Source organism: Micrasema longulum, unplaced genomic scaffold, assembly GCF_059751315.1.
Source record: "Micrasema longulum isolate JH-2025_06_02 unplaced genomic scaffold, ASM5975131v1 h1tg000007l, whole genome shotgun sequence".
NCBI classification, from domain to species: domain Eukaryota; kingdom Metazoa; phylum Arthropoda; class Insecta; order Trichoptera; family Brachycentridae; genus Micrasema; species Micrasema longulum.
Window position 1 is genome coordinate 444,126 of NW_028277215.1, and position 21,343 is coordinate 465,468.

Below are 21,343 nucleotides of genomic sequence, written 5' to 3' on the forward strand. Positions count from 1 at the left end.
CGGGAACAGAGTGAACGGTGCACTTAAATCGACCTTGGCAAATAAATGCTTGTCACAAGAGGCAAAATTGGCAGTTCACAACGGAGTCCTGGTCCCGTCCCTGATGTATGGGAGCGAAGTATGGACTTGGAAAAACAGGGATGAAAGTAGGCTGAATGCTGTCGAAATGCGATCTCTCAGGTGAATGTGTCGTAAAACTATGTACGATAGATGCACAAATGTTGAGATCCGTACATTATGTAAGGCTGAGACAAGCATTATCGACAAAATCAAGAAAGGAGCTCTGCGCTGGTTTGGACATGTAGAACGAATGAACAGCAAGAGAACGGCTAAAAATATTAACAATGCGAATGTTGATGGATGCAGAAATAGAAGAAGACCAAGAAAGACATGGCATGACTAAATCCAACAAATACTTAAAGATGGACATGTCAAAAGTCGGAATAATCAGCGCGCGTGCATGAGAAGATGTATGAATGTAGAGGAAGCGAGATCTGTATGCAAAGATAGAGTGTTGTGGCGTTCTATCCTCTCTGCCTACCCTTACGGGAAAACGACGTGATGGTTTGTTTGTTTGTTTGTTTGTCTGAATTTGACATTTTTGACAGTTGTTTATTGCACATTTTAAAATCAAGATGGCAGCGAAGATTGGTCTGTTGCCGCTATCTTGACTTTAGTATCCAGGCCTTCGTAGATGGGGTTTTGTCTAAGCACGCGATAAATTTGTCTGTCTCTGTCTCGTAAATTTCATTCGTTTCGTTCTTTCCTATCGATTTTATAGTGCCTCCTGTTTACTGTCAAATCTTGAATGCGAAATGATATTATTTCTAATTCTAGCTCCCCGAAGTATTTAAAATTATCTTCTTGTTGCTCATATTTTCGTACTCAATTATTACCATTATGATTGAGTCTGTGTTGTTAGTGTGACCTACGATATAGTTTTTGTAACGAGCCATTAGAATGACAAATATTGGCAGATATGTTTGAATGAAATTGCTTTTATATATCTGATTTTACGTCTAGAAATGTAATCATAAATCTTCGATTTGCAAACAGGTAACATTTACTTTGTGAATCTAACTATAATTTCAGATGAATGTTTGAAGGATGTTGTACAAACGGTACCTAATACAGAATCACACAATTGTGTACATATTTTTCTTTCAGATATGATTACCAGCCATGAGAACCAAGGGTTTCTTTATATTTTCCGTTTTTGCGACCGGTTTACTGTTAATCATATTTAACTCTCAAAAACCCGAATCACTTCAAAACATTGTATCTCAGACTCATCAACATATAAAGAATTTCCAGGTGAGATATTTTAATTTGCCATAAATTTATATCAGAAAAGTAAGTGTACACAAACAACTTGCACAATCTTAGTGTCAACTTTTTTATTATTTTTTAAAATTAAGTTTGGCACAGAAAAACAATAAATAAATAATTTTATTAAATGAGGAAGTTCAGTAGTTTTTTTAATTTTTTTTATTTGTTAATAGACTGTTAAACTAAGTCAAAAATTTTTTTTTTTAATTTTTATATATCGTATTATCGGCGCTACGATTATTCAAAGTTTTGTATTTCTGAAATAACTCCGCGTGTAACGTCAGAGGTTCATTTCCGCTTATTCTCATTCAGTTCTTCCTATTGGTCCAAAAGCGACAAGCAGACCGGAAATCTTCCATAGCTCTCAGATCATAGGTTGATTCACATGAACCAGTGACGTCATTTAAAGTAGTGCGGTTTTATCAAAATATTTTTTATTATTTTTTCTGTACATTTTCAAGGAACTTTGTCGTACAATTTAATGCTCTAATTTTTACCCCGCGTAAGAAAACATTTTTTGTATCCAATTTCCTGTAGGGCTAAAGTTCCTCATTCTGTTCCACTAGAAGTTTAAGAAGAAAATTTAAAAAGTCTCGATGTGCACAGCTTAGAACCTTTCTTACAATTCTATATACAAAACAATTACTGCACAAGCCCAAACTAAAGTAAATAAAATATTATTGATTTTTCAAACCATAATTATTATTATTATTATTATTATTTATTTTATTTAGTTCTATGATTAACATAATCTAATATATATTTACAACACAATATTACATCTATACTTATTCTAACATTATTTATCACTATTATACACTTAATATCCTAATTTATAATATTCACTGTTTCATATGTACATTTTCATTAATTATATTCACTATTTACACTATATATTACCTAATATTTTTCACATATATACTTTTTACATTTAATTTGAAATATATTTACATTTATTAAATTTTTTATGCTTTCTGGCATTTCCTCAAATATTTGTATTCCCTTGTACATAAGGCAGTTCTGGGGCATTACTTTTGATTTCTTTTCCAGTCTTATATTTTTAGATCCTCTTGTTGCATAGTTATGAAAGAACTCATTATTTTTTAGTTTATTTTGAAAATATCTCGGAACTATTCCTTTAATAATTTTTAATGATGATACACATTTTGGTACTTCATTTTATTTTAACGACTAGGAAGAGAAACTTGTTCTTTATTCGTAATCTCAGGGAAGCGGTGCATAAAACAACAAATTTATTGTTTTCTCAAAGCCTCTTTCTTTTTTTGAATAATTCCTGCAGTTATCATAGGCAATGACTCATTAAAATAATAACCACCAATATTAATAAAAAGTTTTACAAAATACTTGAACAATGGAATTGTCCGCCTCAAGAAATATTTATGCCACCATCCGTAATACATTCAAAACCAAATTTGACATATAAAGGAAGCGAAATAAGCTTACCAGGAAGACGAGGTAGAGGCATATCAGCTGATAGCTACCTGCCCCTACTTTAATAATAATATTCTTTCTTTCCTTACAAGATTTTTTGTGTTTATGGTAGCGTGGTTTTTTGGTAAGGCATTGCCTAAATAAATCTCATTTTAACTAATGTTAGTAAATATTAGTATACAACCACTTACCGACTTTTTTAGTATACCGGTTTTGAGACATACTCGTCTCTTCGTCAGGACACTAACTTCACCAACATGCAAATACTAAAATACACCTTCACCATCACCGTAGTATATATACAGGGTGTTCTTTAAACCCTGTCACATCCGAAACCACGATGATTAGTATGGGCAAGAAGACATATTAGCATATTAAAAAAATAATTTAGAATGAACAATTTTTTTAAAAGAATATATTTAAAAGAACAAATGGTTGCGTACTTCTGCAGGGGAGAAGCAAGGGGGCCCCGCCGCGTGGTTTACGGTATATCAGACTTCTCCCTGTTCGTTTCTCCCCTGCAGAAGTAAGCAACCATTTGTTTTTAAATATTTTATTTTTGTAAATTTTATTCATTTAAAAAAAATAAAATTATGTGCCAATATGTCTTCTTGCTCATACTGATCATCGTGGTTTCGGATGTGACAGGGTTTAAAGAACAACCTGTATATATACTACGGTGATGGTGAAGGTGGAGGTGTATTTTAGTATTCGCATGTTGGTGTAGTGAGTGTCCTGATGAAGAGACGGGTACGTCTTAAAACCGGTAGACTAAAAAAGTCGGTAAGTGGTTATATACTAATATTGACTAACATTAGTCAAAATGTTTGACCACAAAGTTGATGCTTTAAACATAAATAATAAACAACAATGTTTGATTATGTCCAAATGCTTGCAGACTGGCTGAATTTCCTCCCTAGGGAGTTGTTCATATTTAAATTTATTTCAACAGAGAGGGAAAACATTTTTGAGAAAGGAATATGGAAATCTAGGCTTTTAAAAGTCAACAGATGGAAAAGTTGAGGAAATGTGGATGTTCAAACATGGGCAGAATGGTGAATGTTACACAGTGTGTAAAGTGGCTACTTAAACCAGCCAATGACAGGTCATAAGCCCTGTAAATGCCTAGATTTCCATATTCCTTTCTCAAAAATGTTTTCCCTCTCTGTTGAAATAAATTTAAATATAAATAATAAATCCCATTTTATTAAATATGTTGTATCGTTGTGGCACAGATCATGAATTCTAGAGACCGGAAAACAGCGGAGTTATTATTTGTAAAAAGCGATGTTATTTTTTGTCAAAAGCGGTGTTATTTTTGAAAACTGGCGGTGTTATTTCTTAGAACCAATTTGAGTACACGGGTTGATAATAAAAGTCAAAAGCGTTGTTTTTTTGCATTAAAAATATTTATTTTACAATAATACAACATTAAAAACACTGAATATAAAGTACATATTATAAACTAACTTGTAATATATTTTTTGAAAAACTGAATACAAAAAATTAAGCAAATATTACATAAAGCACGGAATATAAATGTGAGCTGATGACTTTCAAACGCACCTAAACATCTCAAATGCATTTTTAATGTTTAACATTTATGGCAATTTTCAAAATAAAAAAAATAAACAAATTACTTTCAAACTACTTTTGTTACTTTGGAATTTAAATAACACTTTGATGGTGAGTTTCACAAACATTAACACACATGGCAAAGTTTATTTTTATGTATAAAGTAAACTATATAAACCAAATATCAAAGATTTTGAGATTGCATTGTTGAGCTCTGCAAACTCCTTCATCCAAAAATTGCCAACCAAGTCTAGTTTATGTGCCCAACACTGCACATGCAAAAGATGGTCACCCAAAACTACCTTCAACGTCTCAACACATTTAGTCATGTAACGCGCTGAATCTGTCACTACACTCTTCACATTTGTATACTCAATATTGTAGTCTTTCAGGGCATCTATTATAGCCCTGACATTATTTGTATGCGGATCATCGAGTTTTTCCAAAGGTATGTTGGCTTTAATAAGGGTTTCAGTCGTGTCTTTAGCCAATTCCGTAACAGCAACTTGTCTTCTGGTAACATCATTTATCACCGAAAAAATCGAAGATTGCTTTGTAGTGCAAGCTGAATTCTTCTCGGCATTTTTTCTATGTTTCACACCATGAATATGTTTTTCACAAGAATCCTTTCGTTCCCATGATATCGTCATATTGCAGAATCGCCACATAACAACAGTTTCATCGGTGGCGTAAAAACCATAGCTTGAATATTGTGAGGCACGAACGTACGCAGAAACGCTTACTTTCAGCATTTTGGGGTGAAAATCCAAAAAGTGAAAATGTAGCGGGAGTAAAATCGGTAGACGTAAACATTAGGAATAAGCGGTGGTCGGTAAATAGTGATGATCATTAACGGGAGCAGAATCGGTAGTCGGAAACATAAGGAATAAGCGATGGTCGGTGGCAATGGTAAGTGGTGGCGGTTGTTGGTAAAAAACTAGCAGTAGGAGGTGAACTGGCAAGCGATGAAGCCCTTATGAAAACAAATGTGACCTCCAATTTAATTCAAGCCAAGATTTAATAGAATGATCCAGAGAAACGAGCCTGAAGTTAGCGACATAAAATATTCCGTGAAATATTTTATGGCTATGCAAAGCTTGATAAGCTTATTATTTTCCAAAAACACCGAATTTTGGGTTATTAAAAAAAAACACCGAATTTTGCCCTATTTTTTGTTTTATCGTAATTGCGAAATTTTCCAGTCTATGAATTACTAATGATTTCATACTTTTACAGGAAAATTTAAAGGATGCCGAAGAAAAGCATTTGGTGACTGATGAAAAGTATTTAAATATTTTGGGACTCAAAGGAACAGCACGACCGAGCTGGCATAATACTTCAGTTCCAGCTATTGTTAGTTATGTACTTGAAGGACAACAAATTCAAGCAGTTGGTCTAATCCGGAATATTGCTTTGAAATTGCCAAATCACACACTGATTCTCTATGACTTAGGACTAACCAAATATACGCTGAATTTGGTAACATCTATTTAATTGATTAGATTTTAGATTAATTTAAATTAAATGAAACATTTATTTTATACATTTGTTATTATAATTATTTGCTTAAATAATATATTATAGTAGAATAGTTTTATTCTTCAGCATTTGATATAAAAATGCAATTTAACTTAGAGATTTTTATGTCTCCATAGGTTTATTTTTATGCATAAAAAACAATAGAATTAAATTTATAAATAATATAAATGTAATATTAAAAATAGATTTTGTTTTCAGATTCTTACACACTGTAATAACTCCAAATGCATGGTCATCAATTTTGACTTAGAAACATTTCCATCTCATGTAGTTGAAGAAAGATTACATGCTTTTAGACCATTGGTCATACAGGTAGGTTTCATCCGTTCATTATTTCTTCTTAGAAATGGATTAACTAATTGAAGGAATATTATGTAGTTAACTTAGGTGCAGTCTATATGAGGGCAAAAGGGTTTTATAACTGAATATATAGAAAGGATATTAATGATGGATAAATATACTATCTGAACACATTATCTTTTTATTATTAAAAAAATAGAATTATTACGTATACTTTCGTTATCTAATGACAAGTGTTTGAGTTCTCATTGCTTGTATTGAATATAATCATGTGAATATGCTTCAGTAAATTTAGAAATTTTAATTCAAAAATATTTTTTATGCATATCTATCTTTTTTGTATAAATGATTAATGTACTGCTGCGAAATATAATCAACTGTACTAATTAAATGTTTTTCCACAGGATGCTCTAACAAAAGTTGGTGCTATTGTATACTTGGAATGTGATCAACGATTTATTGGTGAACCAAATAAAATTTCCGAACTGTATAAAGATGCTGTGGACGGAATCGGCATAATAACATGGCCTATACGACCAGCAGTTTCATCACTGACACATCCCAAGATGTTCGAATACTTTCGGACAGATGCTGATAGTTTTTTGTTTTTACCAATGGTTGAAGTTGTTCGATTAGTCATAGTACAATCCGAATCTATCACCAATAACATTATGATGCCTTGGGTCCAATGTGCACTCACACCGGATTGCATATTTCCTATTGGTATGTTATTTTATCAGTATAATAAGTATGTATATTGTAAACCTCTGTGAAAAATATCAACACTCATCGAATCATGGCTTGCCCCTTTGTTTTCTTACCAATGGTTCACTTTTAATAACCACTCATAATTCCTCCTTCACTAATTCATTCGCCATTAGCCTAGAATATTAAACAATTTCCCATCCACTATAAAAGATGCTTCTACTTCTAACATAATATTGCCTGGAGAAAATCCATAGTATTTGTAATCAAACACATATGTGTATAGTTTACATCTTTATGAAAAAGAATATGCATTTGTATTCCAGGGTAAAAACTCACCAAACCTTAATTCCTCAATCATTTTTCTATCTCCTACACATTAAATATAAAGAGAACAATATCGATTGTGGTCTCACTGCTACACAGTGGACACAGTTTTATTTTTTTTGTAAACCAGGCGAGAAGAGTGTGCCTGTTGACTTAATCTGTATTGATGGATGCACTAATAAAATATGGCACTACCTGGGCTGGTATTCCAATCGCTTTTGCGGCTGTATTATCTTGTGTATTTACGTGTGTCACGAGAGTGATTCAGAATAGCACCCCTGAATGAAATTTGGATTACATAGAATACAAGACTCGATATATCTCTTTCAAAAAAATAAAAAAATAATGAAGTCATACTTTGCTATTACAAGTCCCAATTGTATTATTTTGATAAATTATGGAAAATAGACTATTGAAACAGTAAATATATATAGTCGAACTTGGTTATAACAATCAAGGAAATAGTGAGATATCGGATATAAGAGGAAACATTAGTTGACATTTTAGTTTGTAGTTTTCTCCATACATTTATTCACTTTTATAACGAGCATCTTCTCAGATTCTCAGACAAACTGAACAAAAATATTGTCAACAGCTGAGCAAAAACTCTTCAATTGTTTAAAAACATCATTGTCAAAATAAGAACCTAAGTAATAAAATCCAAATGGGGGACTAACTTAATACCGATGCCGCTGGGCGTTGGATCGGTTTGCGTTTATGATATTATGTAAGTGTTTAAGTACCTAAGTGGTGTTTTGACCGACAACATTGACAAAGTATCAAACATATGGTTGGATTTATTATATAAATAAAACACGAGTGATACTTTAATCCACAAATTTGGAATATCCAGTGACCGGTTTCATCGCTTTCGCGACATCTTCGAGACTTGAGTTGAGTGACTTGAGTCTCGAAGATGTCGCGAAAGCGATGAAACCGGTCACTGGATATTCCAAATTTGTGGATTAAAGTATCACTCGTGTTTTATTTATATAATAAATTACAATGAACTTCCATCAAGAATTTTCACTTACAAACTTAAATGTTTCATATGGTTGGAATTGCGTGTAAAATATTCCAAGCTTTGTGAACTTAGTAAGCTCAGGCTCGGCACCTCATTACAATTTACAACTTCTTTTGTAGTTCATGAATGACATCTTCATTTTGGGGGTTTTTACAATGTTTTTTATTAATGTTCTATGGTCAGGTGCATAATGAACATTACAGGTAGGTGATGTCAGATAAGTTAAAGCCTAACCCTTGAATTATAAACATGACTACTAATAAGCAGAAGTGTTTCGATTTGCGAAAACGTGGCAATTATATGTAAAATAGAACGTGGTGTGAAATATGTTGAAGTGTATAAATTTTTTTCTCTATCCTTATCACATTGTCAACATTGTAAAAAAATATAAACGTTTATTTATCTGAATTTGAAATTTAGAAACTGATATGTTTGCAAGCATTAACTCTTAAAAGACTGGTAAATAATCCCTTTGTGCGCGGTGATGTAACATCGTGTTACTACTAATAAAAGACTTAATATTCTAAAGTTCAGACATTTGAAAAAAATTAAAAACATGGAGACAATAATTCCTTTTCCACAATTTATGCAAATAAACATATAATTTAGCCCTGTTATAGCAAAATAAATTAAAAACCACAAGCATGCCGCTCATGTTACGCGCGTGCGTCCCCCATCATTGTCATCAACCGACTGAAGACTAAATCAGTTTTAGACGACACCCGCCGCAGAACACCGACTCTGTATTCCTTGTTATGACTTCTATCTTCGTGCTCTCTCTTGTATAAGGTATATGTATACATGTTTGCTGAATTCGCGGACATTCATTCTTCGCGTAACAAGGATATTTTTTTTTTATTAACATTTAGCATAGTTATACAAATTTTACTTTCCAAATCGGGTGTGAAAATGTCCATTTGAAGATTACAAAAAATACGAATTCATCATTTAAAAAGAAAAGAGATATATCAAGTCTCGTGTCCTATGTCGACTTGTGTGACATCACAGCCACACAAGAGTTAATTATAATTATCAATAGTGACAATATGCAATGGCGATTGGATTTATAAAACCTTTCTCTGGTATAACGAGTAATGCTTATAACGAGCAAATTTATTCGGTCCCGTCTTCCTCGTGATAACCAAGTTCGACTGTATATTTTTGTTTTTAAATACCTGTATTTCAAAATATCTTGGCGATGTTACAGCACCATTTGCAAAGGGATTTTTCAGCACAGTCTTTTAAGAGTTTATTCTGACCTTTCTCTTGGTGTTCAATTATTAGGACAATAAGTTCATACTTCTACCAGCTGAGATAAATCAAATGCATATGCATAAATTTGACTGTTGATGCCGCCTGGTAATTAATAAATGCTTTTATAGTGTCTATTATTGTATGGTATCTACGCAGGTCTACCAATTAATAAAATTATTCGCCTATAGTCTGTATTAAACGCCGCACAGAGGCTTATTTTTGAAATTTCAGTCATATCTTTAGTTTAAGTCAGAGTTATATCACTCCACTACTTCGAGAATTACATTAGCTACGTTTTGGAAAACGTAGCTAATGTAATTCTCTGTGGACAGAGGGTGGATTACAAACTCTGTTACTGCACAACTCTGCCCCCGAATATCTAAAAGAGCTATGCATTCCTGATGTACTAGATAACATATGTCTTACGCTAACATCAGCTACATCTACGGCAATAGGAAGACCCCTTATACCTGTACACAACCAGCGCACTAAATTCGGTGAAACCGCATTTGCGGTCGTAGGTACTTTGGCATGGAATGTTTCGGAAAAACTTAAAACCCACCTGTTCTTTTATTTGTATAAATCTGAAGCGTGTGACAGCAAAATAAATTGTTTTATTGAAAAGTTTTGCTTAAATCAATATTCATAGAATTACTTTGTAAAACTCCCTTAATTTATTATTATATTATAAAAATGCCGCCATATAAGTTATCAATAATAATAATGATACTGTATCTATTTTCAAATTACGCCTGAAGAAACATTTCCTATCTCTTTTTTTATCTCCGTCTTCCCACAAAAGACTAGTTACAAAAATATTCTGTATGCCAATGTACAAAAAAAATATTTTTTTACAACATTTTTTTATTAAGATAGCCCCCCTCCTACCCGAAGGTGTCACAATACACAACAAAACAAGTTACTTGCAATGAACTGTTTAATGTGTCTTTAATATAATTATCCTTTATTTTTAGGTGCCCAATCAGGAGGCTGCCGATTTGACAAGAAACCCCAATACAGATATTCTGGCTGTCATAGCTATGACGCTTCGGCATTTAATATTGTTTTAGGTTTGAGATATAATTTTGATGAAAGTCATTACACTTATAAAGGGTCAGGATCCTTCTTTAGAAATATTTCGAATGATCAAGCATATCAAGAATATATTCAACTAGAAAAAAATTCTACATTTGTGTTAACAGAAGTTACGGATGAAAATACTAGCAATAAAAGCGAGCAAACCGATGTTACTGTCTAAGTTAAGTCGTAATTATTATGAAACATTTCAGTGCTGTATTTGTGGCCATACCCATAAGGTGTCATTTTAGGTTTTCAGCGCGGAGACATTTGTTTAAATGTAGGATGCATTGATAGTTATTTCGTAACATTCATTCCTTATTTTAATCATTAATCCAAATCATGAAAACAGAATTTTAATGTTCCTGAAGAAGAAAATGATACTTAATTCCAGAAAAATTCCTTCAGCTTCCGAAGTTCTCCAGGCAGTTGTTTAACATTTCATAAAAGATATTCAGCTAATATAAAGTATGAATTTAAGGTCTTAATTTTACAGTATGTGTGTGTGTATATATATTTATGTGTGATGTTAAATATGACCGTGTATGACTGGAGGTGATTGTATAGATAGTTATTGAATAGTATTAATAATAAATAATCATGGTGGTTATACATAACCTTGTTTTGGTTATCTTCTAGTCTTGAAATACCAAAATGTACACACTGAACCATAACTCCATTTGGAAGAATACTATGGGACCATACATAACTTTTGCGATTTATTCTAAGCTTCTCCGTGGTTAATTTAACCGAGTTTGTTACTAACCCCATATAAAATGGAAAACAAAATAATTGTAAGTTTAATCAGTATTTCCTTATAATATCTGAACAAGATAAAAACTCAATTTTAGACATTGATTATTAAATTTTTCCAGTTGCCTTAAGCCAATTTTTAACACCTAATAATGAAAAAATATGCATATTTAACTTACTCATTATCTTACATTAGAGGGCATTTTATGGTATGTACATAATATTATGTACATATTTGTGCATTATGTTTGGATTATATAAAATCAGCTTCTAGTTTCACAGTGAACATAATTTATTTAAACACTTAAAAGCAGCTTTGTTCCTGGAATATTTATCAGTTTATGATTGTAATAATTAAAATTGGCCCTAAGAATATTTTTAAAATGTTTCATTCATTCGAGATATGTATACATAGGAAATTACTATGTCATGCCTCAGAATAGTATTTTGGCTCAAATATTAGGATAATAATCAAGGAAACAAACCCTCGATACAGGATTCCCTGATGTCTAAAATCTTAATCATAATTGAACCTTTTTAAATAAATACAGCTGGCAAATAAAGTAATCTCACTTACAAAAAAATGTGCTTAATGGCTGCTACTTATAATAACGGTATTTTTATTTGCATCCACAGTCAACAGAATCCATTCTCCTTTCCTTTTACATTATTAAAATCATATTAAAGGCATAGCGCGTTTTTACATACCAAATACACATTATAGTGCGCTGTAAATGTGTTCGGAATACCAGCCCCGGTCTAAGAAGCATAAAAGTTTTTGTTTTTGACATTGGCTGGTATGCAGAGGAGTGTGTAGTTCGTGAACGACCCGGTCGTACTGACAAGGTCGGAAACATTGAACTAGAGATACATTTCTCACATCTCGGTCAGTTAGTTCGCAAACGAAAAGAGCGCCGAACTAAATGTATCATTTGGATATCTAGTTCATTTCGTTCATTCATTGACCGAGATTGGGTCCGTCCCCTGTCTCTGTGGTTAGGAAGTAGGTAAGGTACCTAGATCTGTACATGAATGGTCAAAGGTTGGTGGAGGGGAGAATTGAGATGGGCCGGGGAGGGGGGGGGGGGTTCCATGCCTACATGTGTATGTACTTCGTCCTTGGGAGATTATAATATGAGTAAGTAGCAGGAGCGAACCGTGTATAGAAGCGATTATGCGCAGCTTACCATAATAATGTTTTACTGTAACTTTATTTACAGAAAAACAAATAAATAATAACTATTTATTTGAAATCATTTACACCGTTTGTATTTTTATCCTTACATTAATAAGGCGCGCCCAGCGCCTGCGGTGAGCCAAGAAACTAGCCGATTATTCCAGCTTATTTTTTCATACAAATAAGTATACTATATTTTGAATGTCTTAACCCCAGTGCTAGTTTTTTCTCCTAGATTAAACTTGCAGATTACACAAATTATTTGAAGATTCTTGATTTGGAAAACAGTATTTCAAGCACTATTTATTGAGGGCTATTTTTCTTTGAGTTGTTACTTTTGACATAAGAAGATTCTTGATTTGGAAAACAGTATTTCAAGCACTATTTATTGAGGACTATTTTTCTTTGAGTTGTTACTTTTGACATAAGACCATAATTACTTTCACGCGTCATATTTCGGGACATATGGCGATCGACACGGCCCCTTTTTTTTTGCACTATTAATTTCTAGAACAATTGGGCCATTTGACATTTCAATTTGATACCTAATATCGACTAAATTCATAGTGCTATTTATTATTTAATGAGTTATGCATTAAAGTAATGGATAATATATCTATTTATCACGAAGGCACATCGTTTCAGTTGATTTCATGGATGCGAGTTGTTGTATCACATAGAACTACAGAAAAATATCAATTTATAGTATATATTACTTGCATTATATTTTTTTATAGCTAACCTTTAAATAAAATCACCATTCGCCACTGGTAGGTAGGTATTTTGCATGAAGATTTTAAGTTAGGCCGTAGCGCGGTGCAGCGGGGTGTTGAATTTTTCGCGCGAAGCGATATATTTTTTTCAATTTACTTCTGCGCTTGGTGATTTAGTTTGTTTTTTTAAACGATTTAATTTATTTTCGTGAAAGTGTTTTAGGTGTTTCGGAAGGGTAACTGTTTTAAAACAGCAGTTACATTTTTTTTTACCACCTTTAATTCATATTTCATTAATGCTCTTTAAATGTGAACAAGAGGTTAGTTTGTTTTGATATTATATCTTTTAATGTTCAATATCAATATTTAAAGAAACACTTCTATTCGTTTCGAAATTACAGTTGTAACATACATATTCACCAACTTTTTACGGCTTTTTTATGCTGAGCCTGTGTTAAACCATAATAGTTCGCATAAAAAATATAAAGTAACTAAACAAATAGCGATTAAAATAATACTATCGAAGAATAACAATTCAAATAGAAGAAATAACATTTAATAATAATTACAAATAAAACAATGTTAAAAATATCAATCCGATTGTTGAATAACTTATTTGGTCAGTCATCCATATTGGGCTGGAAGCCATTATTGATTTTTTAATTTTATTTACATATTTTATTACTCTAGAAATGATTGCGTCTGTCCTCTCCCTGTACGGGCCCATTTAGCCTACTGGATGTCAGCCGCTGGATCTCAGCCGCCGACCTCCAACCTCGGACCATCCACCTCACCCGACCACCGAGTAGCTGGATTACAAAAGACACCATGCTTCCAGTCAAAGAGGTCGACAAAAATATTGTATATATGACACGCCTAGCAATCGTATCCACACAGTTGTACATTTTTTTATGTTTCAAATGGTAGATAAAATATTTATATAAATTCCAATAAAACAGTTTTTTTTTTTCAATTCATAAAAAAAAATAATAACAAAAATCTTAGCTTATATATTTTAACGTTTCACAGATCGTCCGCTAGATGGCCTACAATTCACTACGTGAGTATTTGGTTTGTGGTGAATTAAAAAAATAATAATAACAGACGGGCAGAAAAAGAAGCTTGCTGAGGAAAAAAGAAAAAAACGAGTATTTGGTTTGTGGTGTAATTAAAAAAAAAAAAACAGACAAGCAGAAAAAGTAGCTTTAATCACATTTCATTTTTGTGTTCTCACCAGGAATCGAACCCAGAACCTTCCATGCGTGAGTCAAGTATATACCATACGGAGGCTGCCAGGATATTTAATATATCATAACTGTGTGGTTTTTGAGGCGTTATTCTGAGTGACGGATTATTCTTTTTTTATTTATTTTTTTGAATAAATATTTGTGTTTTTATGATTTACCCGAACTATTTATTTATAAGAAAATGAAAACCGAGTTGTGGTAGAGCGTGGTGCGATGCTCGGACCTCTGATCCCTGGGTTTGCGACACTAGCCACGGGACCACGGCTTAAAAGGGTGAAATTTCAGTGCCAGAGATTCGAATGATTCAAATGACGCCCGAAAGGCCGATCAACTGAGGCCCGCAGGGTAGATAAAGCGAGGCCGGATTTCCTAGCATGTAATAGTCGGCAAAAGCTGACTGATGCCTGCTAGTTTTTATCCATTTGCATTTGTTTATTTTATATATTGTATAACTTCAAATGTTATAAATATATAAAAACCTGCTTTAAAAAAAATGTAAAGCCTGCTAAGGGAATTTAAAAGATTCTGGTTGCTTTGGCGATGCAGATCAAGTGATGCGTATCCTCTTGGTGACAGGGTCTTGTCTATGTGAAATAATTCAGGTTAATCTCATTCACATTAATAAGGGTTCCCCTTTACCGAACGAAAATCAACAGATGGAAGAATTAAAGAAACGTGGACATTATATGGAAATTTTTTATTAATTAAAAAAAACTTTAATTGGCTCTTCTGTAAAGTTGGTTGCATGTCGCATAGGAACTTTTGCCTTTCCAAGGGACATTGCAGAACTATTTTTTATAGTTTCGCTTTGTTGATTTCTTTTTCGATATCTTACTATGGGTGGTTTTCTTGTTAATTTTGTTGACTGATTTTTTATTTGCCTTTATTTTTCTTTGATGCATCCAAACAGGATATTGTCCAAACTGGTCCCGCATTGTTTTAGAATTATATACCCTTGGTTCGGAACCAGTTTTTTCCACAACAACATCTTCTTCCATATCAGAGTCTTCGTCCTGTTTGATTATATTCACTGTTGTTTTTTTTGTTCTAGTTTTCTGTAATATAAATTATTTATTTTTATATGAAACGGCATTTAACATCATAAACGTATATAAATCGTGAAAACTTTGTAAGAATATTATAAAAATGCGCTAAACTAATCTAATAACTTAACGTTAACTACTGTAGTAGCATTTTATTTTTATCAAACAAAGAAAACATAGATAAACTAACTGTATTACAAAATAAAGACTTTAGAATCATTTTGAAAAAAAACAGATATACGAGGGTAAAGTCGATGGTAAATGAAATGAAATTATTAAAATATAAACAAAGAATATTTTACAATACAATGATATTTGTTCATAAAATTATAAACTCTAATAAAAAAACAGAATTTTGGAAAAAAATTGATCGGAACCAGCATGAACACGATCACAATACTAGAGAAAAGAACAAAATTAGACTTCCATTTAGGAAAAAGGCAAAGTCACAAAATTCAATTTTATTTAAAGCAATTAAAAAGTATTACGAAATGGAAAAAAATATTTATGAAGAAAAAAACATATCAAAATTTAAAATAATGGTCAAGACATATGTGATAAACAATTTATAAATTAAATATATTTGCAATGTTATTATTAGAACACACATAACAATATGTATGATATGTGTGCCCTACTTTAAGATTTAAATAAAAAAATAATAATAATAAGTCCACCTCGTAGTGTATTGGTTGGTGCGTTTGCCCACCTTGGTCCTGGGTTCGATTTCCGACGGGGTGGACATGCAATATTGTTTTATAGGTGGTCCTACACTGCAGGGCCCTATGCACCACTGGGTATGGATAATTTAACCAACCCAGTGAAAGGCAGTCTGAATTAAATTTTGTGTCGGCTCTACGACACTGGAGCAAAATCTATTTTAATTTTAGTATAGAAATATGATCTTACCTTAATGGTTTCTGTATCGACTGCTAGAGTTATGGTTTTAATATCTTCCATGACATCGTCTGTACTAGCTTTACCATCTTCCGTGATTCCAAGAGTTTTTTTAAGTCGTGCTAGTTCCTTAATACCATATCTTTCTCGTTTGACTGCTCGGCACTTTCTCCTCCATTTGCTTCGTAGAGATTTAGCCATTTTTCACTAAAATATATAATTAAATTATTTTTAAGTCGACATTGAAGCAAACTATGATTAGGCAACATAAATTTGGGACTAGGTCTGTAAAAAAAGTGTTATATGGGTTAATTTATGTAATTTATAGTTATTCCCACGTATCTGATATATTTAGTGAAGGGTATTGTTCCAATAGAACAAACCTTTTGAACTTTTTCAAAGATGGTGAATGGTAATTATATTTATTTATTCATGCATTTCATAATATATATATATATATAGTTTTTTGTTCACTTTGCCTAGCTGTGTGAAACAGTGCTTATGGTTTTCTTGTTGTTTTACTGTAGAATGTTTTATTATTTAAACTTTCTACTGAATATGCTGTATAATTTTTAGGTTATTTTTTTAAATATAAATCTTGTATAATTTTTGGTTTAATTTTTTTTTATGAATCTTGGGTATAAGGAAATTCATGTTTTAAAAAAAAAAAAAAAAACATTAAGCCAAATATTTTAATATAATAAATGTTTGTAAAAGGCAGATTTGCCGTTTATGTTAATAAAATATAAAATAAAATTAAAATAAAATAACGCACTTGAGGTGATAATGTAAAGTTTAGATATTAGTAAGAGTGTAGTTTTGGAATCAGTGGGGTTATTATACATAATATATGTACATAATATTATATATATAGAATTTATATACATTACCTACCGGTACTGCGTAGTATTTTCAACCTTTAAACTAGATACTTTACTTTAGTCGTGACGCTTTATTGCTGATTATCTAGTTTCTTGTGAAGTTTTTGATAATATAGAGTTTTCAATATCCCTTAGAACTCTGAATAATACGAGAAACAAGCATGGAACGCGGAGTCGCAATAAACGACGTAACCACAAACCACAAACAATAGCACGTGAACCAAGTCTGTGACGTGAACGTGACAGCAAACTCCGTAGATAAAAGATAGTCAATAATGTTTAAGCAAACTCCATTGATCACAGACAACATAAAAGATTTTCTGACAACAAGTAACGTAGTATATTGATAAATGGCGTAATAAGGTATATATAAAAAAAATAAAAAATTGAAGAGTCTCTAATTTTTTTTTGTTTATCACGCGGGGTAAAATATAAGAACATGAAAAATAAATGTTTTTTTTATTGGGGGTAAGTTTTTAGTTATTTGAGATAGTGGATGAGAGAAAGATTATAGACGAGATTTGATCATCTCGGAGGCTGTGAAAATTCAAGTTCCGCGTTTGCGCGTATGAATAGACGGAAGCTGTCCATCTCTCCGCTAACTGAGAGAAAACGGGAACATCCTCCGAACGGAAACTTGAGAATGAGAAGATCGCGTCTTCCTGGTGCCTTATCGAATGTGTGGTGTAAAAATTAATTTCGCTATGTGTTCCCATTTTACAATTAAGATTACAACTAAATGAATTTAAAACCCAAAAGAAAATATAGAAAACTTAAATCTATTTTGAAAATGAGTAAATTGGAAGATAATTAAAAAAGCTTGAATGTTTTATGTACCTATGTTTATTTAACTAGGACATGGGAATAATCTTAGAACTAGTTACAAATATGAGAGAATGAAAATACTTACAGATTTAGGTCCTTAACAAATGCGGTTCATAATTGTCACTCTTCACTTATAGCTTAATTCTAACACAATATTATCAGTTTCACTTATGTGGAGAGATGAAAGATGGTGGTCCGGATGCTGTGTTTGGACGAACACATGCTGGGCGATGTCCTGGGCGGAGATCTGCCATGGATAGAGCCTTGAGCGGCTCTCAAGATTCGATCCCGTGGCGATGGTGATGGCGACAGCCAGCTGAAAGACTGGCCGGCCGTGGGCTGGGCACACGCGCTGACGGTGCAGGAAACTGGCGTTCCTTTGGAGGACGATGGATGTCCTGGATGTGGAGGGACCTTCGCGGCTGGAAAGTGGCCTCCAATGCCCCTTGTGGAGTAGTCAGATTCCACGAGGTTTGCTACGTAGCACTGGCTACCCTGTACACTCACTGTACTTAAACTCTCTAACTTCGACTTCCACGCTGCATTGTCTCCGCGATCGAGGGTACGATCGCCTAGACCCAACTCACTCTCCCGATTGTCGACCGACTCTTGGTCGACTCTCCTTTCTGGCTCTTTTCCGACTAGTCGTTCCAACCGTTTGGGGTGGTTTTATAATACTCAAATTAGGAGGTCTCTCCTTCTCCCTTTCACTTATTGCCTAAAACTCATTGTCTCTTTTCCACACTTATTCATAAACATCTCGTCATATTCAAAACTAAAATATTATGTTCTGCATATTATTTCTTATAAAACTAAATTATAATTGACTAAGATTAGAATGTATTTAATATTAAATACGTTAAAACTAATTAATTAAAAATAAACATATACTAAACATGGAAAACTAAATTATTAAACTAACTTATACCTATGAAGATTAGAAAGGAATCAAGAATTAATAATTTAAAAATGATCCGCCTCTTGGTGTAATGGTTGGTGCGTTCGCTTACCATACTTGAGGTCCTAGGTTCGATTCCTGGCAAGGTGGATGTAAAATATCTTCATACATATTGTTACGGACGTCAAGACGGAAAGCGGTCCTTGTAGGAACCGCCACTGCGCTAGGCTAAGTGTTTAGAATTAGGGATCTCGGTATGTGTTAGAAATGAGCTGCCCTTCCAATAAAGACTAGTATTTGTCACTTTCGGGGGTGGCCTTTTCCATACCGAGATATTTATAATAGGCATTTTGTTCGTAAATTAGTTTTAAGTATATTTTTGAATGTCCATTGTTTCGCGCTGCGTTGCCACCGCAAGAATGCCGTGAGAACTGGAGGGGGTAGTGCCTATATACGTGGAGGGAAGGAGACAGATAGAGTGGGCGTGTGGCCTTCTCTATCGCTCTCTCTCTCTCTCCGCGCGGAATACGACGGCTAGACCCACTCGGCGGGGTGAATGGTGGGGCACGTAGTGCGAACGGTATATAACATGTACACTTGAAAATAAATGACACTTCTTCTCTGACGTTTGGCTTTTACTCATCTTTACTCGCTGCTCCCCGACCCGGCTTTCTACTCGATTCTACTTCACTTCGCTTGATACCCTCGCTTCTCCCTGGACTTGGATTTTGGACTTCTCTCCCTACGAATTCCTGACCACGGCGAACCGGCAACTTCAACCCGAAGTAAGAGGCCCTTCTGAGGACATCTCTGGCCCTGACGAGTTAACAAGATCGCCTAGCCTCCGCTGCCTTACAACCAGTGGATCGGGACGTGTGCGTTAGTGACTGCAGCGGAACCACAACACGACGCCGGTAGCGCGTTAGCTACACATATTATAAAATAATCGCTGATACGTTGCGATTGGATCACTAGTGCAGTGCCTTATGTAGCACGGGCGGGGATTAGAAAATAATGGCGCAAAAGTTAATTAGAGTTTTAAGTTAATATGTGGCAAGTTGGAATAATCAGCGCGCGTACGAATGAAGATGTATGAAAATTGAAGAAGAAAGGTTTGTATGTATTACTGAGGAATTAATTATGCGTTTTATTTTGTTATTTTCAAATAAGTTTTTAAAATACAAATATTATTTTAATGGCCGTCAGTTTGCGAATTATTTTTAAAAAAGCTATGTTTTTCCCCAGCGGAAAACATGGGTCAATATTTATTTTTAAAGTTATTATTTTCAATAGAAAGGGTTTTGAAATTTCAGGTAATTCGCCGCTTGGTCATTTAAATTTAACCCGAGATCATAATTGACATTTTTTTATATTTTTTTTTTTATATGGGAGTTGCTTTATTATTTACCTTGCTTATAATATACAAGGTTTATATTTCAAAAAGTGGATTTTTCTGCTATTAAATATCTTAAAATTTGTCTAAACTATTGGGATCAGGAGGGATATATTAATGTGGGCTAATCAGGAACTTCTCAGAATTTGCTCACGTGGAGAGGAAACCACTTAAAACTCTTCAGGAGAAGCCGGCCTGTTGGCAGTAGTCAACAGGCCTTCCGTTCCACTAAAGGAGTGTTCGGCATTTTGTTCCCTACTTTGGTTTATTTTACCAATTTCCTGCGCTATATTTATCATGTATGATACTACCTCTCGTGTGAGTTCTTTATTACCTATCACCGATGGGATGTCGCATAGATCCTCACCCAGGCCTCTGCATCGCGCCTCCAGCTGTTGTCTTTGAAAGCTGAAAAAGGGGCAATGCATCAACAGGTGAGGGACATCTTGAGGAGTTTCATCGTCGCATGGGCAGCTGTCGATCTCTGAGAGCTTGAAGCGATGCAGGTAGCTCATGAAGCCACCATGACCCGTAAGCATCTGGGTGAGCTCGTAGCCAGCATTTTGCATTTTTCTGAAATCATAGGCATGAAAAATTGTAGGGAAAAACATTTTAGTAACACTTCCGGTTGTCTCACTCAAATAGCGATCGTTCCAGAGTTGAAGGGTCCTGCTTCTTATTTTTCTTTTGGCAAAACTGAGCGGGAAATCGGCAAAATCGGGGGCTGTTTTCTTAAGCGTAGCCTCCCGAGCCTTTTCGTCAGCTTTTTCGTTGCCAAGGATTCCGCAGTGTCCTCGTATCCAGCCGATGTACACGTCCTGGTGTCTGCATCGTAGATTCTGGATATCTGTTCTTATGTCCATTACAATAGGGTTGACCGAATTTCGGTCAGTTATTGCATGGACTCCAGATTTGCAATCTGTCAGGATCGATA

General features: G+C 33.8%; 2 protein-coding genes across 3 annotated transcripts; one reads left to right on the forward strand and one right to left on the reverse strand.

The window, feature by feature from the left end:
- Positions 1-617: 617 nt before the first annotated feature.
- On the forward strand, positions 618-11,944 carry LOC148285775 (uncharacterized). The gene is made up of 6 exons (XM_088227087.1): positions 618-1,056; positions 1,168-1,314; positions 5,593-5,835; positions 6,094-6,207; positions 6,600-6,918; positions 10,480-11,944. The coding sequence occupies exons 2-6, from the start codon at positions 1,183-1,185 to the stop codon at positions 10,761-10,763; spliced, it is 1,092 nt and encodes a 363-aa protein (XP_088083213.1). The 5' UTR covers positions 618-1,056; positions 1,168-1,182; the 3' UTR covers positions 10,764-11,944.
- Positions 11,945-15,150: 3,206 nt separating this feature from the next.
- LOC148285776 (protein LLP homolog) lies at positions 15,151-17,547 on the reverse strand. Of its 2 annotated transcripts, none has more exons than XM_088227284.1 (3): positions 17,307-17,547; positions 16,425-16,619; positions 15,151-15,527 (listed from the first exon to the last, which is right to left on the reverse strand). In XM_088227284.1, the coding sequence occupies exons 2-3, from the start codon at positions 16,611-16,613 to the stop codon at positions 15,261-15,263; spliced, it is 456 nt and encodes a 151-aa protein (XP_088083410.1). In that variant the 5' UTR covers positions 16,614-16,619; positions 17,307-17,547; the 3' UTR covers positions 15,151-15,260. The 2 variants fall into 2 exon arrangements, with proteins under 2 accessions (XP_088083410.1, XP_088083333.1); XM_088227207.1 differs by having other exon boundaries at positions 17,303-17,524.
- Between the last annotated feature and the right edge of the window lie 3,796 nt (positions 17,548-21,343).